The sequence below is a fragment of the Bombus huntii genome, chromosome 17 (assembly GCF_024542735.1).
Source record: "Bombus huntii isolate Logan2020A chromosome 17, iyBomHunt1.1, whole genome shotgun sequence".
NCBI classification, from domain to species: Eukaryota; Metazoa; Arthropoda; class Insecta; order Hymenoptera; family Apidae; genus Bombus; species Bombus huntii.
The window spans coordinates 6,388,643-6,413,919 of NC_066254.1; the positions used below are offsets into that span (position 1 = coordinate 6,388,643).

Genomic DNA, 25,277 nt, shown 5'->3' on the forward strand with positions numbered 1-25,277 from the left:
TTTCAGTTAAATTATATTTTATTTAGCAATATTTGTACAAAAAGTAATGACTTTTATTTTACAGTTACTGGATAACTTCGTTTAGCAGCTTTTACACGTAATAAGTTATTCTGTTTCTCTATTTCAAGAGCATGTTTTAATTTATCAATATGACTCAAATAATCGATTTCATTTATAATAGAACTTAGTTCGATTTTTTCAACATGTGGTATTACTTTATGCGCATTATTCAACATATGCTTAAATATTTTAACTTGTTTGGGTGTCAGAATAGATATAGCAGTACCGGATTTACCTGCACGTCCTGTTCTTCCTGCTCTGTGAATATAACCATTAATATGTTTAGGGAGATCATAAGATATGACTAATTGTACATTTGGAATATCTACACCTCTTGCTAATGCATCTGAACATACAAGTCTGGAAGTATAATAAAATTATATCACAATTTTTAGAAAATATTGATCTTAATTTTCAACGAAATTATAAACAAAACGTACATTTGAATGTTTCCACTTGTAAATTTCGTAAGTATATCCTCACGTTCTTTTGATACAAGTTGTGCAGAAAGTTCTCCAACTACTATATTCTTTTTAGATAAGAGTGATTGGAGTAAAATAGTTAATCTATGAGCAGTTCCTCCAGAATTTGTAAATATTAATGCCTTAGAAGTGATACCATCCCTGATTAATAACTGATATAAAGCTACTGGTTTATATTCTGCTTCACATTCTATTGCTTCTTCTTTTAATTCTTCTGGGCTTGTATAACGCCCTATAAAATTAACCGCTTCTTTATCTAAATTTACATCATCGTCCTTGCCTGTCACCAAAACAGACGTAAACAATATTGGGTGAAAGAGTCCAAGCCGATTAAGTTTTTCAGGATCTTGTGATAATGTTGCACTGAATAATAATTTTTGAGCTGGAATTTTACTATTTAAAAATGAATATATTACTATAAATTTAATATCAGATAATATAACTTTATATTAATACACATGATCTTGGTAAATGATTATTATATAAAAAATTGTAACTAAATTGTAATTAAAAACTAACCTAGAACGTAAGTTGGAAAGTGTTAATCGAGGTGTTTGATAATGAGGCTCGGGAAGATACTCCAACCAATCAGCAGCTGTATCTGCTTCATCAATTACAAGAAATCTGATATCATCCAATGAAAATCCTGATGTTTTTAATATATGGTCTATTAACCGTCCAGGTGTAGCAACCACTATATCCACTAGAGAGATATATTCTCCTCTATCATCTGAAATATAAAAATTATAAAAAATATTTTGTATTTTATAAATAATATAAATAAAACCTTCTTCTTAAAATTTATAAACACATACTCTCTTTTCGAATATTTCTTTGTTCTTCATGAAATGCTGATGCGCCAGAAAGTAAACCAACTCTTAAATTTGTATGCGAAGTATATGTAACCATCACTTTGTAAATTTGCATAGCTAATTCTTGTACAGGTGCAACAACTAAACAACGCACCTTTGGAACTAATCGAAACTGTAATATTTGGACAATTGGTAGAACATACGCTAGAGTTTTACCTAAAGAGAAAATAATTTCTTAAATTATTTCTTTTCAGAACAGAAAATAATTTTTTAAATACAGAGCTTTAATCTATTCATTGTATGCAATGTTTAATTAAATAAAGACAACTGATTTGAAATAATATTCACTAATAACATTAATTATAATTAGAATTTAACATTATTTATAAACAATAAAGTATCAAAACTAGAATGTAAATATTTCAGTTTGCTATAAATGACTTGTACATTCGTACCACTGCCTGTAGGAGCAGATACACATGTATCCCTCAACCACCATTTTTGTTGCCTATCTTTATTACACTTCAATAGCCAAGATACCATACTAGCTTGAACAGGAAATAATTTATTAATGCCATTAGCTCTTAAAGCTTCAATAAGCTTAGAATCTAAAATTGAATTCATATCTTCTAAGGTTGGACCACTATTTAAATCAATAGATATGACTTCTGGATTAGCCAACCATTCTGGTAGAATTCTCTTAACTTCACGCTTCCTTCGCTTATTTTTTACACCCAGAATTATGAAATCACTATTCTGTCCTGATATTTTTTCTTGTGTTTCATTTGGATCTGATGATTTATTAGGTATTTCATTATCCTGATTATCTGTATTTTCACTTTGCAATGTTTTATCTGCAGTTTTAATTGTTTCATTAGAACTTTCTTCGCTATATTTCCTTTTCTTTTTATTCTTTCTATGCTCTGAAACATGTACTTCTGCCTTTCTTTTAATGTCACTTGATATACTATTTTCATTCAAATTACTATTTTCTATTGGACATTTATTAAGATTTTCTGCTTTTTTCTTTTTATAATTCGATTCTTGTGCATTTTGAAAACTACTTTCTTGTATTTGATGATTAGTTTTAATAGCTCTTTCTACTTTACGTTCTTCTATTCTTTTTAATAATTCAGACAAATGATTCCTTTCATTTTTCGTTTCTTCTTTTTCACCCTCATATCTATCAACAAATAGTATATGTATATTAATAATATTCTACGGGAAGAACTAAAAACTCGAATACGATTAATATAGTAGAATATTTATTTATATAGTTTAATTGACTAAATTTATTATTCAGTGATTAAGTTTATTAATACATATGTATTGTATTTTTTGACATTTTGACATACCTGTTTATCACAAATAAACTCATTTAGTTTTCGATTTTACTCACGTGTTATACACCTTTTATAGGTTATATTCTAACGTGTACTACCTATTCCACGGTTGTATACATGTCCGTGACCTATATTAACCTATGTGTACTAACGCGACTTTAGACTAACTGGCTGTGAATGTGGACGCTGTCATGATCACGATCATCTTGTGGTATTATTTAAATAGATATTTATTTACTTATGCACATACGTATATAAATAAATACATATACATCTTCAAAAAGGCAAATTTAAAAAAAGGATTATTTTAAACTTGATTTCATTAAACTTTAACTATGTGTATTTACTATGTGTAAGAATAAACTTAATAATATTTCATCATTATTACATGTGTACATTTATATAATGTTTAGAAACAATTAATTTCAAAAATATGATTGAAATATATATTAAAATTACATATTACTAATATTAAAATCGTCTGCTTAAATTAGCCAAACTATTTCTCAAGAACGTAATCGAAAGTAATTTGTAATTTTAAATTTGTTACATGCTTACATACGTTGCTTACATAGGTAACATAACCAACAAAAATTACACATGTATATAGTAGCAGGTAATAGTAATATGATAAACGACTATATTTAACAAATTTCAAATAGATATCGTTTTTATAAGTTAAATTTTTAACCGTGTTATTGTCTACAAAAAATTATTAATCAATTTTGTTAAACATCTCAATAATCTTTTGTAACTAATAAAAAGACATACAAAAGACATTCGTACAATAATTAATTTCAACAAAAATATTGTAAAACATCGTTTATTAACAAAATTTTAACAAATAGAAAATATGTGCATATTCTCACAAGTTTGCAGAATAATTGTCATATAAAGAAGGTAGGATATCTCCATCCTCTGTCAAAATATTAATGCATAATAAGTATTTGTACAGTTATAGTTTAATGAAAAAAGCTAATAAGACTTACATATATCTAGAAGAAGAAATCACTAACTTTAATTATTTTAATGCTTATTGGGATTCCCTTTTGATTTTATCATGGCTTGAAACCTTTGTGTCATTGAATTTATCAAATTAATAAATAACCTGCTTGAAATATTTTTGTAAAAGTAATCTCTTTAAATCATTTCTTGGTAACTACATGTTTCACGTTTCAAGTGATCTCATCTATTTTCTGTGTTTTTAAGCATTTCTGGACATATACAAATTCCATGTTTGCACATTAGTAGCATTCTGTTTTGGATCGTGATCTTGCATTTGATCTAAATTAAGAAATAATTTAAAGATAGCTCTTTTAGAAGAATGGGAAAATATTTCAAGTAGAATATTTATCAATTTTATAAATTCAGTGCAATTCATATATATATATATTTATATAACATATATAATATATATGTATTTATATAACTAAAGGCAAAGATTAATAAAAATGCTATTACTAACTTTATTATTGATAAAAATGGTAAAGAAAAAAAGTGCATACATATATATAAACTTATCTTGTAGAACATAAGAATAAAAAAAAATGATCTGTTGGATCTTCCAGTTCATTATATTATATTTCTGTAGTTATTTTCTATAAGATAATAATAACAAAATCTGAGCTATATAATATATATATATATATATATATATATATATATATATATATATATATATATATATATAAGCTATATATCTAGTTAACTGTATGATAAAGTGACTTGGGTTTGTTGTCTAAGAATAATAGAATATTATATAAAAATGAACGATAAATTTGAATGAATCGATACACTGCAATGAACAAACGTTATCAGAGATAGAACTGAAGTACAACAATTACATGAAGGAAGAAAGTACTTGAAATCTAGTAATTTATGACAAAACAGGATTGATTTTCACAAAATTTCATACAAAGTTACAATGTACTACATATTATATAATATGTGCAGTATATACCAATATACTACATATTATACTAATATACTATACTAATATATTATGTAACATATATATTAGTATGATGTTTAAAATAATGAAACTATAGTAAGTTGAGTTGAGCAAATTAATAAGGTGGCATGTAATAATTGTGTAACTAGAATTGTGCAAAAATTTGTAAACCCTTTTGTAATATCGCAAGGTAAATAATAAGATATACTACTATTGGGCATTAAGGAGGACTACTAATTAATTTCAAAATAATATTTTGAATTACTCTTCTTTTTCTTGGATTATGTATTATATTAAAACAAAAATATAATATTCTTTCTAAAAAATACAAAGAGACATGAAAGTAATCTGGAATAGCTTTAAAACTTCTGAATGAAATATGTTTCCTTCATATTACTATATTTTACATAAAAAACATTCCTACATTTTTTATATTTACTGTAACTTAATAGTTATTCTAAATATACATATATATGAGAATAGTACATAGTGTGTGACTGGTGTGCTATAACATTATTGAAATAATTACAAAAGTATCTATAATATAAGTATATAGATTGCAATAGTATTGAAAAGATTTATAGTTATCCATAAATTATACTTACTTAAAAAATTAAAAAAATTAAACTATTAATATTCAAAAATCTGAAATTAAATAATATTCTATATTTTTCATATTTCACTTTAATTTAAACAGTGCGTTTTATTTAAAGCTAGCGTAAAGAATGCGTTGGTTTACTACACGCACATAGTTTTAGATATCAAAGTAACGACAATATTTTATATTTTCTCAATAGTAATTACAAAATTGATTTGTAAGATTTATAACATTACGATTGATAGTATCATTACGTGTGACCAACATAATACGATTTCGATTTGTTATAAACTTTATATGTATATGTGCACTTATATTAACATTCGGTCATAGGTATGTTGATTCATGCGACAGATATAAATGGTGTATCGTGTATATCATATGACTAATGTGTTTGGATATTTAATTAAAGTGTACATTGTCATAAGATATAATTAAAAGTTGTACTTCTTTTAATTTCATTGCATTGAATTTTGTTTTTCTACATAAATAAATATGCAATATTTATAATATATTTATTATTTATATAATAGTCGTTTATATATGAGAAATTTATTATTTTACAAATATTATATAAAAATGCAAGTTAAGAAAAATTATTTCTGACATTAATGAGTAAAACAACATTATTAAAAAGTTAGCAGTGCGATTTCATAAGCAATTAATTCTTAACAAAAATCTGTTAAGTTTTATTGGAGATAAACCTAATAGTTGTTAAGATATCTTGCTTTATTTTTCAATAATTTGCTGTTCATAATATCGATTTCACCGAAAACTATGGATAGGTAACTATTTGGTAATTATTAGGTTTTTGCTAATAAAACTAGACTTTGACATTTTTAAAATTATAAAACGCAATACAAAATGCGACATATAATTTAAAATTTATTCAAAGTATGGAAGTTAAGTAGACAACTTCTCATATATATATATATAAATTACATCAGTAAAGTAAGATAAATAGAAAGAAAGATAATTTCTAAACGGGTAAATAACGTCATTATGTTTCTTAGTTTTGTAATCATTACAGGCTTTTATCTAACAAGTCAAGGAATCTCGTTTCGTCACCGTTCAAAGAACTTAATGGATACGTATATATGATATTCGTAATACACATACAATGCGATGAATCACCTGACCTTGTTTCTTGAGAATCTTTTGGTGAACGGGAGACCTAGTCGCGGTTATGACGATAGTCTCTCTCTTCGTTACTCTGCAGCATACTTTATATGACACGTCATCGACTTTACGTCGCTCCCCCACCAATTCTCTCTTCTACTGATCCTCTTGTGACATTATAATTTGAAATTGTTTCTTTCAGATACTGTAACCATTTAGTGTGCGCGACTGCATGTAACTACATCAAGACGCTTCTTATTTGTCGATAAGTATTACATACGTTTAATCGATTTGTAAAACCGGTGATAGTGATACGAAAATTGTGTTTAGTGTTCTAGAGAAATAACGCACAGTTATATAGCCTTTTTAATTGTTATAATCTAAAATTAACATTGTCTAAAGGTGAGTAAATAATTCAATTAGATAATGAAATGTCAAAGTGAAGCAGGAAACTTTGTAATATTGATATTGATTTTTAACGTATTTTCTTTCATTAATAATACAGAAACGGTACATCTTTGAATTAGAAAAAATACTTGTCAATTATATCATATACATATAATCCGTATACAACTAATATACCAATAGTAGAATAGTAATATTAAAATACTCTGTTTGTTAAGTGAAATATATTGCATTTTTCTGCTGCATTTGTTTTACTTTTTTTATTTTGTTTTAAATTGTTGTACTTAACAAATTCAACGGGTGCAGTTAATTAGTAATTCTGTATGTGTAATATACAAATACGCGTGAAACAAATTAAATAGGAACAGTTAACACTTTATTTCATAGTCAATTAGTTATTTACAATACATTAATTTTCCTGTCTCTCTTTGTCTTTCTCTTTCTCAAAGTTTCATTCAAACAATATGAAAATAATGTTATTTCTATATTAAATATGATATAAGAAAATTAAATTTAGAAAATGCACATTTGTTTAACTTACATAATAAAGCTTGTGTCTATTAAAAATTCTTCGTTTTGTACTGTATATATTGGTAAAACACAGCAATTTTAATATACATAGAAATATATTATACGGAAATATATATATATATATATATATAGTCTCTATGTCTTCTATATATTTATTTGTGATGCCTAGCCTTAAATACTCAATCTTTGATTAAATAGTTTAACGTTATATTTTGCTAGTAGTATTTCCGTATAATATATTTCTATGTATATTAAAATTGCTGTGTTTTACCAATATATACAGTACAAAACGAAGAATTTTTAATAGACATAAGCTTTATTATATATATATATATATATATATATATATATATATATATATATGTAAATAAAATATAGACTATTAAAATTGATACATTCTTAACGATTCCAATTACTTTATTCTGTGTATCTATATATAAATACATCATATTTTTGCATAAACTAGATACCTGAATCTCATTCTCAAGCAATTGTATATCTAGATAACAATTGTGATTTCAATATTCATGATGTATATTTTTTAGATTAATATATCTTTCATTAATTGTAGAACAACAGAGGCTACATTATAAGGATTTCTCGATTCTTACAACATTTACACATAGTTTTTCAATGCTTAACATTATATTGTATATAGCACAATTTTCGTATGAATTGCGCATTAAGTCATCGTTAAATCTCATTTCCTATAGTAGACGCATACGTTCTCCGTTTGTTGCTCCCACCATTCCTGCAAAGAATATCCGTGACGAGCGAAGGTTCGTTTCAGTTGGTTACGAGAACCGAACGGAACCGGTACCAGAAGAGCGAATAGAACCCGTAACCGCTTCAAAAGAAGGTAAGAGCCACACCCCAAATACTTGTTTATACATAGACACCGATCAATACAATCTTTGGAATTTCACTACGATAGTTTCTTGGTATTCTTCTTCGCGTATATATCAAACAAGGTTAACTGCAGGTCTTCAAAGATATTTATATCAGCCACTCAAGTCATTATTCACCTCAATTTCGCAATGCCGTATACTTATGTATATACTTTTCATCAACACACACTTCCTGATAATATGTTTTCTCACATTTTAAAATTATGTACAGTTAGGTGGGAAGATACATAAGATACGCGAATGGAAAAATAGGACTGTCAAGATAGAAAACTAATTTATTGTGAAACAATATTAAGCATTTCGACTTCATTTCAGATTAATCAAGATTGTTATTAACTAAGATTATATTACAATAAACTTTAAAATTGTTACCTTTTTTTAAACACTAACGTTGCTACATTTACATTACAAGGCTTTGATGATGTTGTTGTTAGAATTATAATGAAAATGTTATTAATATAGAATGATTTTATGTTTTTAAAGCGATATTTTTAAACGCAACTATGTTTTGTATATTACGTTTGAGTAAATTCCTATTTTTAAGGCATTGAAAGGAAATATGTATGATAATTAAAACGTATTATTATTATGGTATACCTAAAGTTTACCATTTTGTTGTCAATATCGCGTCATTAGTAGATTCATTTATTTCTCATGACATTACACCCTCAAATTCTATACGATATTTTACTATTAATTGCGTCTGCAACTGTATTTTATTTTTAATCGCATCTTATATGTTAAACATTGAACAATTATTAATGAAACAAATGTGTAATGTTAATCATTAGGATAGGAGTATGAGTTTGATTAATTAATGCTTTCGATGAAGTGTTTATGAAATGTTATATAATAAATTTTGTTTTCAGGTAGTAATTTATTTTAATGATAGGTTGATCTTAATTGTGCAAATTTTCCGTGAAATAAGAATTCTAAAATATATCTATAGCATGAATATTATACATATACTATTATTTAATATGATTTTAATATGAATTTGTATTTTTTAGCTGATTCGAATAATGTCGGCCACTCAGTACTATCATGTGCAGGTAATTACTAACTACTTTCTACTTTATGTATACGGTACACGCACAATATGAAAGCCCAAACCTATTTCGTTTTAGAGGAGAAATCTTTTAATGTCGTAAATTAATATTAATATTTCGTAGCTTCGCCTTTTGAAACGATAACAATAATGACATATCATATCAGTTAATTTCAAAATAAAGTTTTGAAGTTCCATTATAGGCATAGTTAAATTTTGTTTGAATGTTTAAACTTGTTTGTGCGATCTTATCTTCCTTCAAATTCTCAATCGAATTTAAGTGCAGAGATGGGTACTTTAGAACATTTATCCACATTTTTTAAAGCCATTATTTAACCACTGTCTCAAGTGTGTTTTATCTAAAATAATAATTAAATAAAATAAAATACTTTGATAAACTTTTACATTAAATTACATTAAATCAGCAATTCTTTGAATAGGGGAGATCTCTCAAACCATAAGATTTTCTTTACCATGTTTCTATTTTTCAAGTTTGTTATTTTGTATATATCACCATTACATAATACTTTCTATTACGTTCAAACAAGTTAAAATAGTTAGAAATCATTAATTACAATTAATTTCACCATTTTAAAAGTGTGTATTTTGTATGATAATTAGGATCTAAATTACATGCTAAATTGAACATTTATGGGGACAACTAAAACATAGTACAATTCAGGTTCTCAGACACGGTAGAATTACAGTAGAGCATTGTTTAACCTGAATACGATTATACATATCATATTTATATCATATCATACATAACTTGTGATCCATTTATAAATAATCGTGCCGAATCCGTTCCGTGTCCAAACAGTGACCGGACGTTTATTCATTAATATTTGTATACTACCAGCCGGGATATACCCGAGACAAACATGCTAGTCAGACATAGAAGTCAAACTTCTCTACTTCGCAAGTATATAACAAACTGCCGTTTCCAACCAAAGACTTAGCTATAGCAGCGATACGTTTGTATGAAGAAGAGGAAGAAGAAACAAAGCAACAAAGAAAGAAAAGGCGATTCATTGTACATCCGTTATGGCAAACGGATAAGAAGATTTATTAAGATAAAATCATATTTATAGCGTGATACATGGACGAGACATGTTCAGATACGTTTATACAAGCCCATGCGATGGGCTGGCCTCTCCGGTCAGATCGGCAAATAGGAGAAATATAAGAGATTACCAAATGTGAATGCAACACGTCCACGCTGCGGATGATGACTAACACGATACGGATACATATTTAAAAGTATGGTAACCAATTGGGGTCCGGCGCAAGACTGCGACTGAGACACGAAACGGATACAGCACGGTTATAAATGAACTTTTAAAGGTTAGTTCAGACGACGTGATTTCTTGACCAATTCGAAAGCGGCGTTCATACTGTTTCATATCTACACCGAAAATCCAACTCTTACGATTTTGTTCTTCGCGATGTCATGCAAATTTATCTCGTGATCTGTCAATTTTATCATTTTGGCATCTGATTCATTTCAATTCAAAATTTGGTCTTCTCCTTCTTCACATGTTAGAAATGCTTGCTGTGATCGTAGTAGCTTCAAGAGCTTTGTATTCCTTATTTCTTTCTTCCTCTATTCTTCATCTGTTTTCTATACTTTCCGACTGATTCAGTTTTACTACCGGGCCATTTCATACATATCTATGAAGCTGAATGTCGAAAGCGACCGAATCGGTAATTTCACACGTATGTGAATCCTACGTAAGTATGTTTTACTACAAATGACAAGTAATTGATTCGGCAAATGAAGGATAAGCTATTATAATAATAGCTATTACACACTGCATGCACTGAATATATTAATTCGTAAGTTTGGAAGCTGAACGTGCGGCGGAAATATAGAAACAAGTGAACACTGTTTTCGGCTATTACCGATTCCGCAAAATTATCGAATCGGTCAAAAGACCGCATCGTTTGAACTGGTTGTAATTAATCGGACCCTATCCAGGGTGATCCAGTATTGATGGTACAACCTAGAGGAAGTGATTGCACATGAAAAATAAGACGCATGCATTTGAGTATGCCATGGTTAAATGGATCATAATACAAATCATATGCCGTAGGTTTATGAGTAATAATAAAGCATGTAATTCTTAAGATTTACTTCATTAATGCAAAAATCGTTGAAAATTTTAGCGACCGTGCTGTATACCGGTGTGCTATCCGAATCAAATTTTCGTGCACGTTTTTTAACGTAATCTCTGTTTCTAGTTTTTCGAATGCCAAAATGATCCTCGCTTTTAATTGTGAAGACTCGTTGTCTTCGGAATAAACTTTTGTACTTTAAACTTTAATATGTACGTTTCTACATAAATGGATAAATTATATTTAATATCATATAAATTATACATAAATTATATGTAATATCTATATACACAGAATAATATCGTCTCATTAAGTATAGATGAACCCAATTATTGGTTTTGATTCTGCGACGAATAGAAGACGCAGAATGAATGCGAAATAGCGACGAATTATGAATTTCGGTCAACGTTCCGTGACTTATTCTAGGTTAGGTCCCGATTAGTTAGTAGGTCTTGATTTGTCCGCGTTGCCTCGCTCTCAACGAAGCTGGTTAATCGACGACACAATGACAAAACGTAATAAAAATACTTGTTTTATTATTTGAAGGTTAATCAATTCGGATTGCAAAAGACATGATGACAAAATCTTACTAATAGTGCATGCGGTACATATCATGTTAAAACTATTATATTATAAAATAAAGTCGTATTTCTCCTGTAAAACAAAGGGGCTAAAAAATGTTTATTTGTCGTGCTTTCTGTTTATTTGTAATATTCATATGCAAAATACTCGTTAAACATTTTTTAGATATTTATTATTACATATTGCTTTGAAATAAATAGTGAAAAGTTTTATATATCTATGTAATATGTATTTCGCATTTTATTTTATTCGTTTAGTGCACACCAACTGTCTATTCTGCTGATCCCTTCGACCCAGAAGAAGATGCAGCTCTTCTACGAACTGCCATGAAGGGTTTCGGCACTGATGAACAGGCCATAATCGATGTTCTTGCTCATCGTGGAATTGTACAACGACTTGAAATAGCTGACAAATTTAAAACCATGTATGGAAAGGATCTGATTTCTGAGTTGAAATCAGAACTTGGTGGTAATTTTGAAAAGGCAATTATAGCATTGATGACACCGTTACCGGAATATTTCGCTAAAGAACTTCATAATGCGATGTCTGGAATTGGCACGGACGAAGGTGCTCTAATCGAGGTGCTGGCATCTCTTAGCAACTATGGCATCAAAACCATATCTGCTGTTTATAAAGAAGGTAAGCCTGTTTTTGTTCGAATGATTTTTTAAATAAATACAAATATTTAGTAGAAATATGGACAACATTGTTGCAAATAATTCAATAGCTACTAAAATGAAATACTATAATCTTCTTTTTAAGGAAGATCCATCATTCATTCTCTTAAAAAAAAAAAAATTCATGCTCACACTATAACATATTTCACCTAAACAAAGAAAGAAAAATGTTAGAAAGTGGCCATTTTTAACATCACCTGGAATTGAAAAATTCATGTAGGACTTTTAAGAGTTTCTCCCGAGGAACAAAAAGTATCCTTATCATTTTTCTGAAAAAGCAATGGGGAAGTTATTAGAAATGAATCTAAACATTTGATAGCGATCGAACTCACCTATTCCTTATATTTAGTCTTCTTTTTTCTCGGATGTTAAACCATTTCCAAAATAATTAATGAAAAAATCAGCTGACAAGTCGGAAATTAGTTAAAATTTGGAATCCAGCAAAACCAAAGTACCAGAAAATCATTGCTACATGAATACAACAACCAATAACGCGTTCGCTCTTTCCCGTTTTGCATTCGGAGACGAACATGTGTACCAATCAATAACTTAATGATATTCCAAGTAATTATCGGAATATAAGTAGCGGAAAAAATCAGAGTAAAGAGATATTATTGTTATAGTTTCAGTAATCAGAACAGTTACAATTCTTTTAAGTCGCAGCTGTGAACTCTGTCATTATAAGGTCAATATATCTTCTTACAGTCGGAGAAATGTTTATGCCAAGCATCTCATGTTACAGTTAGAATTGAATTCACAACAAGAAATATGTTCTGTTGCATTGGTTATAAAAAGTATGAAATTTATATGGAATTAAATAATGGCATTTTGCTGAAAAATTATATTCTTGATATTTCATTAGTTTAAAATATTTTGTATACATATTGATAGACAAAAGTAAAGTTGGATTGGAAGCTATTCTTGTACTCACATGTGAATGAAAAGTTGGCGTTCGCGTTGTTGGTTGTCCAATTGATTTACCTGCTAATTTCCTTACTAACTACTGTGAAGACGGTTCAGTATCCGAAGAAGGAGATGAAATATAACTCTTAAATGAGTTCGATCATTAGCATATTCCCATGTTTGGATTCATTTTCCACATTATTTTTTTTTCAGAAAAATGATAAGGATGCTTTTTGTTCCCTGGCAGACACTCTTAAATATTCTACATAAATCTTTCAACTCCAGACGATGCCAAAAAATGGCCACTTTCTAACATCCTCCAGTTTCTTCTTCCTTGATATGTTTCTCATGCTATTAAGTATATCTTTTACATAAGATATATTTTAACACAATGCATGTTTTAAATATTAATTGGAATGAATAGTATTAGCAATTTGTCCGGATGATTTAAAGTCATTAAAAGAAAATACGATTGGGTACATTTTTCATTTGAAACGTTTTTAAAACAGAATGTCTTTATTATTCTACAATCTTCTATGTGCTTAAAAATGTTTGAGTTACTGCAAGCATTGTTCATTTTAATAAGAGTGTGAACATTCCCATACTTGATTACGTCAACTTGACTTAACTTAATTGACAATGTGTAAATTTGATAAAAAGTCAACCTCAGGACTTCATTACTGTACTACGTATTTCTCTATCAGGAAAATCAAATTATAATTTTATCTTACGGTCACAATATATCGTATTTTTTAAATATACAGGCTGAATCAAAACATGTGGGAAGTACGGCATTATTATACGGCAGTTCATATAAACATATACCCGATATGACCTTGCTTTCAAATTGCAGCTTATTTTATGATGCTAAACATTAGATAGATCAACGAGTTCCTGGCAAATAGATAAATCATCCTGTCCTTGTTTGTTGGTTAGCCTACTCTCCAGACTTGAATTGGGAACATTTAAAATCTCTAATTTATAAAGCATCAGTTGACGACGTTGAAACTCCGTCACAAATCCTTGTAAGCTGTTTGAACAATCTATATTGTGAAGGCAGGTAAGCAACTGTTACAGCACAAAGTAAGCTGTTACTCGAAAATAACGTCATATCGGATGTACGTCTATAGGAACTTTCCTTCTTACTTTAATGTTCAGAATCAGCCGTTGCCGTACTTCCCTCTATATTATTTTTCTATCGAATAAAGGATTTTCAAAAGATTTAACGCATTTATGTAACAGTTAGGTATATGATGAGCTTCTATTTCAGTATGTATTTCTGGATCTGCTTCAATAAATCGGCAATCTCTTTTTAATTTTTAACGAGTTACAATATACTTACAGTTATAATATACTTAACTTTGTTACATATATTCATGCAGTGGTTCATGAAAGTATTTGTGCATTTACCATAAAAATCTTTTATGTATATATTGTACATATTATATAAAACATTTTGGAATTTCATTAACGTTATAATGAGAGGCGACTGTTATAATTATATTGACAAAATTTCTTTCTAATTTGAAAATATATGTAGAAAATATTTAATACAAACCTGTACGTATTAAAAAATATATAGTTGAATAATGACTTTAAGCACATGATAAGTGTTAAAAATGAACCGATTGATTACTTCTACGTACATTTTCAAAATCGTTTAAAATTCTACTAATAAAATCATTTCAGATGGGTCTCGTTACAGTTTCGTAATATGTTCACAAAAGATGTCGATAAGTGTAAGAATACTTTCATAAACCACTGCATCTTTTAACTGTCACGAAATCACATGTTTTGTATGAAGGTATAAGATTCTAAAACATTTTGCGTTGCATGTTTTTTATTTGAAAACAATTACTTGTTTAAAATTGGCATGTTACAATTTTTGATAGTAGTAGTACACTGATATAATTTCTTTCTTATTAAAGCCTTTGTAAATTCATTTAATTCTTAATTATAATATGTATTCTTTAACGTAATGTTTTCTTTTTCAGAAACATCTTTGTAAAAAATGTAACATATCTTAATGCTACATCGTGATATAAATTTTATATATATTTGCAGTGTATGGAACGGATTTAGAGGAAGATTTGAAAAGCGATACTTCTGGCTATTTTAAGAGGCTGTTAGTTTCACTTTCATGCGTAAGTAAATTTTGTAATATAATAATTACATTTATATGATTTTTAAAACTTACCAAGGCTACTCTTTTATTATCTTTATATTCGTTTAAATTGTAAATTTATCTGAATTATGATATTATCGAAGATCAACATTTGGGACTGTTATTTTAAAAGGAAACGATATATTTAAACATTTTGTAATACCACAAAACATTTCCAAAAGCACAGCATTAGTCAGTCATATTTATGTTTCTAGGGTAATTGATGCATATAATGTCTTATACAATAATTGATAACATACTCAAACTGATAACAGAATGATAAATAAGAAACATGAAACGAAATTTTTCTTCCGAATCTCCGTTCTCGAAAAAAGTAAACTTCTTTTTTCACTTGATAACAAATACATTGAATGGATCTTAACTCGTGATAAATGATAATTATTGGATTTTTAACGCGACAACTTTTACGTTTTTTACATTGAACGGTTTCGTAACAACTTAACACGTTGATCAGCATAATGGATTACAACCAGATATCTATCGTACCAGATACAGAAAATGCCCTAATATGAAGGTTTTTCTGAGATTTTAGGATTATCTCGATTTTCTTTGGTTGCTTGTCCTACTTTTCTATTCTAGCGATATAGGGGGTGTTTAGATGATTTCATTAATAGAAAGTCATCGAACAATAAATAAAAGAAGTTGAATGTGGAGAACGAGGTAGTCAGGAAACTGATTCTCATCGATTCCGGAAGATCTTTTTAACTTTAACTTGAACAACTTTACATGCATGCGCCGAGTACTTTTCTACTTCTTACTACGTACAACTATGTCCAACAACTAATATAGGAAAAGTATTACAAGATATGAAATAAGGACTTTGTGTGGCATGTGCTACTATGAATCCGGAAGTGATAACTAGTGCACGGGTTTTGGCGGTTCGATGATTTCAAAGTTATATTAATGCAAACGGGCGCTACTTTGAACGTTTTTTATTTATTGTCTGATGACCTTCTATTAGGGGTTGCTGAAATCAGCTAAACACTCTCTATTCTATCTTCTCTCTATTGTGTTTGGGTTATGACATGAAATATATAGATGCTGCTACGTTGACCGGATAGGGGAAAAATAAAATGTAAACGTTGCAAATCGATGCACAAGGATAGGTGTTTCAATACTGAATGAAATTTGAAAACGGTGAAACTGATGTTTGGAACACGTGTTCAAAGTAATGGAATTATAATGAAAATGAATTGAAAATTTACTAATTTACTCGAGTTACTTGTTAAATTTTGTTGTCATAATTTGTACCTTCCACTTTTATCCATTTGTATTATATATTGACAAATTCATGTTTTAAGTTCATGATTTAAGTTCATACAAGTGCAAAGACGGAAAGCGCTCTATCGAAAAAACGAAAACTTGTGGCTTCAGAGTAATAGCACGACGTCAAACAAATATCAATCTATCTTTCTATATTTAACGCGTGATGAAGATAGAAATTGATAGCTCACACGCTATTGTCAACGTATTTTAAAAGGATTGAAAGTAAATGACTAAGAGCCATTCTATTCTCATTAGATTCTTACTTACATAGTGTTAAAAAATTATACGTTATGGTTTTGACAAATGATTCTCATTCTACACTTGCGGATCGATGTAGATCTCTTAAAAAGAGATGCCGCAAAATTGACAACCTTAAATTTCATCGTACTTGTTACGAGACAGAAAAATCTCGAAGAAATCACGAGTCACAGATGAGCTGTATTTTCGGAAAATAGCATTAGAGTTCCATTATCTCTTACTTTGACGTTAATTACAAACAGACAGTTAATTACAAACAGTTTACATTTCGCAGTCAGATAGAAAGTAAATAGTGTCATATTAATGAGGAAACAGAAAGATGAGGAATTATTCCTTAGCACATAAGATAAATGTTCCTGTTCCAAATATTATAGAACGAAGCATCTATTTTCAAAGTCTCAAGACTCGATGTCATTGATTTCTTTGCAAATCAATACGTAAAGCAGATACGAAGGAGATTTATTATTTTTGTTTTATTGCAAAAGTACTTTTTACTGAAATATCCCTTCAACATAATACTTCTCTCTTCCAAGTTATTTGTGTTATATCTCTATTAAAATATCTGCTGAGCTAACAGTTTTTAGTACGGACTATTATTAAGTATTCAGATGGAACAATGAATTGTTCGATTAACACAATAAGAATTTTGATACCATCCAAAGGAAAACGTAGTTGGTTTTCACCTGGTCTTTGCCTGTACACCTGCAAGAAAATAATATCAACCCGTATCATTCTCTGCAATACCATTCGATTCTCGTTTGAAATATTTTATCGTACCGTAAGTAATTCTGCAATAGTTTGAAGTCATAGAGTTAGGTCTTTGTTTTATCGAGAGTGGATTATCTCATGTGCTAAGGAATAATTTTTAGTTTCCTCGTTAATATAACAGTGTTCAATTCTTATCTGACTGCAAAATTTAAACGTATTATAAGTAACACCAATGGAACTTTAACGTCATTCTTTAAAAGAACAGTTCATTTGCGGCCCATAGTTCCTTCGAGACTTTTGTTCCTGTGACGAATACTATACGATTCAATATAAAACATTTAATTTTGAGATTCAATGTCAAAGTCATTTGAAAACGATGAGTCAGTCATGTGTCTAATGGATATGTTTGGATAATAATTTATCGGATATCTTCATAAAAAATTGGTGATAAATGTCGAGTTCGATTAGCATAGTGTAGACATAACGTGTGATCTACGGAACGAGAAGTAATTGATTTGAGTCGCATAAGAAAAAGCGTAGTTGATGCGTTTTATAGGAGTAAGTAACGTAACAATCAATAAAAAAAGTACAATAGATCAGATTTTTTAGTGAGACCTTCGGATTTCTTATGTATGTTTTAAATATAAAAGTTCTGCGAATTAATGTATATGTTCTCTCGTTGGACTCGGAAGTTCAAGATGTAACAGCTCTAGAAACGGTGTTTTAAAGGAACATTCAAATAAATTCAAACATTTTTGTTTACTAAATATTCACTTTAGTCACACGAGATGACTAACGAGAGATTAAAAACAACTTTTAACTTTATTATACTTCGTGGTGCAACTCGATTAAAACGAGGCACACAGCAAGTCACTTTCAATATTGCATCCTTATTTTGTATTCTAGTTACTCATTAATACACACATTTAATGTCGTGTACATGATCGAGACGTATTCAGTGGTCTAATGATCACATAAAAGCGGCACTGTCTTTTCATAATTTATCTTTGCTACTATTTTAAACCGTTGTTACGTTCTCTCAGAACGTTTCGAAAATTCCAAGAAGAGGCGATACACGTACATTATCTCGCACAGTATTTTAATATTTAAACGCGATAATTTGTGAACTAATTATTCGCATAAGATATTTTATGTACAGTGCACAGTTGATATCACAATCTACAAAATTAACAAACGCACAAATATACAAGTACTATTCTTATTATTATTCTTATTGAGAATAAAAATATATTTAGTAAAATATGTATAAATTATTTTATAGGCCAATAGAGATGAAAATCCTGAAGTTGACGAACAAGCTGCAATGCAGGATGCCGAAAGATTACTTGCAGCTGGTGAGGAACAATGGGGAACAGACGAAAGTACTTTTAATGCTATTCTCATTACGAAAAGTTTCCCTCAACTACGAAAAATTTTTGAGGAATATGAACGCCTTGCTGGTCACAGCTTAGAAGAAGCTATTAAGACAGAATTTTCCGGATCAGTCGAAGACGGCTATCTTGCAGTTGGTAAGAAATATATATTACCTTAAGTAAAGAAGTTTACCTTCATAAAGAAGTAAAATCGCACAATTTTTATTTGGTATAATACAAGAAAATGTCATTAACTTTTTTTATCAGTAAGTAGCATGCAATTAGTTTTATGTACTTTATCCACTCCTGGTGCAAATGTTATGCATATTATTTATGCTTACATTTTTTATATTTTCAGGAATACTCTAAAACATGTAGCTTGTCATCTAATTGTAGTCTGTCCAACAAAACGAGGCAGAGGTAGACAGAAAGAAAACGTGATTGCTGCAGCTACAGCTACACCCATTGGCCGCCAATAAGTGATACTCGATTGGCAGTCATTAGCTGTAACCACAGTAATTACGTTCTGTTTATGCCGACCTCTTCGCCTCATTGGACAAGCTTTAGATAACTATACATATATATCTAATCTAATATATACCGTATTATCTAATATATACCATATAATATAATTATATATATAATTACATATGCACATATATGTAATTAGATTGTGAAGAGTTTATCATGTAGAGTCTGGGAAAAATCAAGGGAAACATATCTTGTACATTCATTGTTATTTCTTCTGTATGTCTAACTTTATGTAAATTCTTATATTGACCCTTTGCACCCGGAACTGTCTCGAACGTTACTTACCAGCAACTCGGCGCCACTTTGTTGCGAAAACGTGGACCCAGGAATCGTCAAAATAATGTAAATAGTATAGCTTTGGAGCCAAGTAATGTATTGTAATTTTTGATTCATGTGAATTCGTAGACATTGAGGATCATATTTTTTGCCAAAAAGTCAAAATTTTATTTCTTATAATTTTCTGCAGTATGATAAATTTTGAAGCAATTCCCAATATGCATTGCAGGCTAGTTTATACACGTTTAAGTTGTTTTACGCCTTTCGCCTGCTTTTTTCTTATCAGAACAAACGATACAGTCCCGTTTTCTTTCTTCCACATTGGGAATATGTTAGTTTGTTGTCTAGTCTATTGTCCGACGAAGATGTGGATGGACGTGTTCTAGATTTCCGAAAGTCATCTCTCAACCGATTTATATGACTTTTGAAAAACTTGTAACGTGTCATTGGTTCTTTATTTTTTCTTCCTTCTGAGGTAAATTACGAAATTACAAAATGATATTTGCCACAAGAATATTATTTTTCTGATTTTCTGACTTATTGGTGCAAGAACCTATCTGTAACGCTCGACGCTTCAAGACCAACTGAGATCAACTTTGAAAATCTTTCTCTCTAATTTTAGGCTTGTTTATTTACATCCTCAAATTTCTTTATACCATCCTCAAATTACTTTTATACCAATCTTTTTCTACAAGTCGTCCTTATCGCTATTTTCAAGTGGAGCAGAGAAGCGCTGGGATCGTTGTGAACTCACTTTTTCACTTTCACGTTCTCACTTTCTCTTCTGATGTAAAATCTACTGATATTTTTTCTATATCTTGGTAATTGTTCCATATTTTGATGTGCTTTCTTGTTCCACTTTAATAGAAAACTTTGGGGAAACATGCATTTCTCAAAAAGTTGCGGTGGAATAAGTTCAGGTGGGACACCCAAGTACAAAAGGTTAATAAAAATTGAGAAATTAATTAATCAGATAGTATAAGAATTTACATAAAGTTAGATGAACAAAAGAAATAACGATGAATGTACAAGTTTAAATTAAATTTTGAAACCGGGCCTGGTAAGTTGGCGTTAAACCGACCGCCGTAAGGCAATTCTTGGCTCTTAACTTTCGAGTTGTCAAAAATTCTTCTTGTAAACATCGCTTTTATGCTAAATCCATACTATATAGATTATTTTAAAAACTTTGGCCATATCGAACGTGGTAGGAGAAATAAAGTCAGCCTCCCATAATAATTGCGTATAATCCAATATAGGATCCTTTACCAAAGATTAATTCTCGTGTGATTTGTTTGTGTGTGAATGCTGAAATTAAAATTGTCCGATTGAATATCAGAATTAGGTTATATAAGGTGTTCGAAGTTCAAACAGTTAAACTTGATCAGTATGTTTTATGAACAGAAATAAGAAAAAGATGTTATATAAACGTAGGCCCGCAAACGCTTTATAATCATGCTTTATTACATTGAAAAAAACATTGCTTTATGTTTTTATTTCAAAGTGCAGTCTCCCGTTTCGAGTACAAGCTTAACATCATACGAAGTTTGAGTTTATCACTCTCCGATTATTACGTTTATCTTGTTTTAGTTCAGTGAATGACCATTAATCCTTTCTACCAATTCTTGTCGTAAATTGTCTCTCGCACGACTCTCCACACAATCTCTTTCGTTGTTGCCCATAGATAAGAGTCTAATGATGCAGGACCAGGTGATCTTGCGGGTCAAACAATGTGTTCTCCCCGACTAATCAATCTTTTATGATAACGTTCGCCTATTCTCTTTAGGTTCCATATTTTTCTTATAGCTCTTTTTATAAAGCGTTTGTGAATCTTTGTTAGTATGTATAATGTTTTTTCTCTTATTATTTTTTCTGCATTCTATTAGAATGTAAAAAGTATGTAGAACATACTGGTGAAATTTAATTTTGAATGGTTTGGTTTGTTTAACAGAAATAGTATTAATTATTGCTTCAAAGAGAAGAGACCTGGAAGAGAATAAATCAATGAATGAGTGTATATACATGTGAATGTTTGGATTCATTATTAGTATCATACTATATAATAATGATATATAATAATAAATGAATGACAGAAGTAGTGAAGAGAGGAGTCGTTAGAAAGAAACGAAGTATCTAGACAGATAGGATTTTTGAAAGGAGTTCAAACTAAAATCACATTAAGAGATTCTCGGAATAAATTGGCAGTAACACCTAGTCTCTGCTTTAGGCGTGTCACTAGAGTCGCTACAAAGTTGTTAAAATAGCGAATGAGAAATTCTTCTTCTTTCCTTCTAAATTCGTATTAATTGAACAAGTCCTTTGTTCTATTCATCTTGTTGGATGAATCCAATATTTCCTACTTGCTTTCATTTTTTTACTAGCTCTTTTCTGTATAAACCAAGTGGGTAATCTTTTACTTCAGCATTTGCTCGCGACAGCCTTTGCTAACAGATGTGTGTTGTTTTGCAGACTAGAAGTTGTTACCAACCGAAAAACAAATAAATGATATCTATTTACGACATTAGTCAGATACTGTATCGCATTAGCATCGAGTATCTTATTGTTAGACGCATATCGCTTTGTGAAAAAGCTCTTGAGCTGAGATTACGTTAATCGAGTCGCGCTGGATCATGCGATTATATTCTAGTGACTTGATCGGAAATCGGCCGATAATCTACATTATTCCAGTCTTTTTTCGATGATGAAAGTGGTAGACTGTAGTGATAATGAATTTGCTCAAAACAATATATGTACACTTCAGCCAGCACTGTTATCTAAGCACCGAACATTGAAATGCTAGATTGAAAAAGTAGATCTACGACTCAGTCGTTTCAGTGGATTACTTGTCGCGATGACAACACTGTCTAGATTAGGGTTAGGTTGGGGTTAGGTTCCAGTTACAATGCAGTGTTAGGCCGAATAACTACATTCGCATGATATCGAATCAGTGTAAACCCAGCTTTAAAGAGACTGTTCCGATCGTCCTTTGTTATACGCTATAATACGCGACATCCAATGCGGATATTTACTTTTAAAACCTCCTAAATATGTCCCATAGATTCCGACAATCTTTTTCAAATCTGAACTAATCTTCACAGCATATTCATTGTACCAAAGTTTTGTAGTTTCGTTGCGATCACATAATTCCAAGTACAATTCTTTGTAATAATTTTTTCATTGCCTTTCGTGAAAATTCATTTTGTGCTTATTACGAAAATGCAATGCAAAATACAGACTAACAAATTAATTTTGAATTTGTTTCTTTTAGTCAGGTGTGCACGAGATAAAACTGCATATTTTGCGGAGAGATTATACAAAGCAATGCGTGGATTAGGTACAGATGACTCGACATTGATACGCATAATCGTAGCTCGATCGGAAATCGATTTAGGAGATATTAAGGATACTTATCAAAAAATGTATGGGCAATCGCTTGCAGGTGATATCGATGTAAGTCAGAGATACTTCATATTTTTATCTAAATACTTGGTGTTTTGGTAAAAATGTTTCTGTAATATTTACCTTTTCTTTTTTTTTTAACAATAAAAATTGTTTAAAATACATATTACGAAATATATACAATGTCATTTAATGACACGTATATCAAGTATCCCATAAAAATAGATATTTTAAGCTATAGCAACTAAAAGAATCGTATTGATAGAATTATGAAAATTAAGGATTTCTTTGCAGAAACATTTATACTTGGACTCACTCTCATCAAAGTAATAATGCACAAAATACACGTCTTAATTTTACACACACGCGTGTCTTAATTTTTCATAAATCACTTCATTCTTTAACAATTACCTTGCCTGTACCTTGGCTGCCCATAATTTTCCATAAATTTCAGGATGACTGTTCAGGAGACTACAAGAGACTCTTGCTTGCTCTACTTGGATGAAAGCATTTCATGTTCAACAATTCTTTTTATTTTTAAATCTTACTTTAACGCCAGGAATATATCTTCGCAACATTCCGCGAAGCTGTATAGATGTCTTAACTTTAATTTGTAGTAAATTACATCAATAATTAGCAGTGATTACGGTACTACATGGCTGGTTTTTGTTTGACTTTATGATGTCGTATATGAGTTTGCTCGTAAAATTAGTTTGTTCGCATCGAAATACACTATACTAATCTCTGTGAGACCTATCGAGTGAATATAAATAAATATTGTCTGTTATAATTGTTAAAAATTACATACCGAAATTCCTTAATTAATAAAGTAATTCATATGCCAGTTAACTAATTTTACTAATTTCAAACTGCTTTCATAATGTGCATGCGTACGTGTACATTGAATCTGTATATAAATATAATATTATTTTGCACTTATTACATTGCTTTAATCCTTCCTACATTCTGTTTGCATTTACAGAGTGACTGCAGCGAAGAGTTTAAGCGGCTTCTGATCGCACTTTTAAATTAGAGAAAATCATGGAGAGGAATGTGTTTATTAATTTTATTTAAGAAAGAAAAGTATAGGCATCTCTAACATAAATGTTAATAATATGCATCTCACATAACTGTAATATATGTTTCGTTTGCAATAAATTTGCACGTTCGCAAACGACTTTTTATTTATTGTGAACTGTAAAACGAAAACACCAGTATCTTTTTTTTCCAGAGTGATTGTACTGCTGAGTGGAAAAGACTTCTGATTGCGATGTTGAATTAAAAATAGATTTATTCGATAAAAGTCGTTGAAACAATACCCGTATATTACGATACAAAACAACAAACTACATATTAATTGTATAAGATTGAGAAGTAATTTGGAGTTTAAGGAATAAATTACCAATGATATTAAAAAGTTAAGGAATTTAATGCAGCCGAAATTTTCAACGGATATTAATGTTATAGCGCACAGATTGTAAAATAGAATTATTGAATAACATTCAGTAATTATGTTAGATTGGTAATAATGAAATAATAAGAAAAACGGAAAAATGGTAATCGAGCAGCTGAAATGTGAGTGATACAAAATAATTTTTATAACGTTCAATGTATCTTATTTATTAAATGTTTTTCCTATTGTATAGAACCAATATTTATTTCTCAATACTCTACAACAGAGTATTCGATGACAATTGTCGGATTTGAGGAGTATAAAAAATAAAACGAAAATAAAGAATAATAGAATTGC

General features: G+C 29.7%; 2 protein-coding genes across 12 annotated transcripts; one reads left to right on the top strand and one right to left on the bottom strand.

Moving 5' to 3' along the window:
• Positions 1–3,313, bottom strand: LOC126875161 (ATP-dependent RNA helicase DDX51). Of its 2 annotated transcripts, none has more exons than XM_050637886.1 (6): positions 3,256–3,313; positions 1,810–2,537; positions 1,358–1,570; positions 1,062–1,272; positions 501–935; positions 1–420 (listed from the first exon to the last, which is right to left on the bottom strand). In XM_050637886.1, the coding sequence occupies exons 1-6, from the start codon at positions 3,297–3,299 to the stop codon at positions 54–56; spliced, it is 1,998 nt and encodes a 665-aa protein (XP_050493843.1). In that variant the 5' UTR covers positions 3,300–3,313; the 3' UTR covers positions 1–53. The 2 variants fall into 2 exon arrangements, with proteins under 2 accessions (XP_050493843.1, XP_050493844.1); XM_050637887.1 differs by lacking the exon at positions 3,256–3,313 and adding an exon at positions 2,710–2,875.
• On the top strand, positions 2,890–25,277 carry LOC126875186 (annexin B9-like). Of its 10 annotated transcripts, none has more exons than XR_007693256.1 (10): positions 2,892–2,908; positions 6,568–6,767; positions 8,015–8,160; positions 9,220–9,261; positions 12,212–12,593; positions 15,599–15,678; positions 19,234–19,480; positions 23,397–23,578; positions 24,510–24,659; positions 24,759–25,277. XR_007693256.1 is itself a non-coding variant. In XM_050637952.1 (9 exons), exons 4-9 carry the CDS (start codon positions 9,232–9,234, stop codon positions 24,807–24,809), a joined length of 972 nt encoding a protein of 323 aa, XP_050493909.1. In that variant the 5' UTR covers positions 2,892–2,908; positions 6,568–6,767; positions 8,015–8,160; positions 9,220–9,231; the 3' UTR covers positions 24,810–25,277. The 10 variants fall into 10 exon arrangements, 3 of the variants coding, with proteins under 3 accessions (XP_050493909.1, XP_050493907.1, XP_050493908.1); XR_007693258.1 differs by having other exon boundaries at positions 24,510–24,633; XR_007693257.1 differs by lacking the exon at positions 24,510–24,659 and adding an exon at positions 23,982–24,175 and having other exon boundaries at positions 2,893–2,908.

What these genes read in the sequence shown, in the direction of transcription:
- LOC126875186 (XM_050637952.1), top strand. Translation starts at nt 9,232, where the DNA reads ATGTCGGCCACTCAGTACTATCATGTGCAG. An exon ending in AGACGGCTATCTTGCAGTTG is followed by an intron (nt 19,481 to 23,396) that starts GTAAGAAATATA and finishes TGTTTCTTTTAG; the next exon opens with TCAGGTGTGCACGAGATAAA. An exon ending in CGCTTGCAGGTGATATCGAT is followed by an intron (nt 23,579 to 24,758) that starts GTAAGTCAGAGA and finishes TTTTTTTTCCAG; the next exon opens with AGTGATTGTACTGCTGAGTG.
- LOC126875161 (XM_050637886.1), bottom strand. Translation starts at nt 3,299, where the DNA reads ATGTGTAATTTTTGTTGGTTATGTTACCTATGTAAGCAACGTAT. An exon ending in TACCTATGTAAGCAACGTAT is followed by an intron (nt 2,538 to 3,255) that starts GTAAGCATGTAA and finishes ATTTGTTGATAG; the next exon opens with ATATGAGGGTGAAAAAGAAG. An exon ending in AAGAAATATTCGAAAAGAGA is followed by an intron (nt 1,273 to 1,357) that starts GTATGTGTTTAT and finishes TTTATATTTCAG; the next exon opens with ATGATAGAGGAGAATATATC.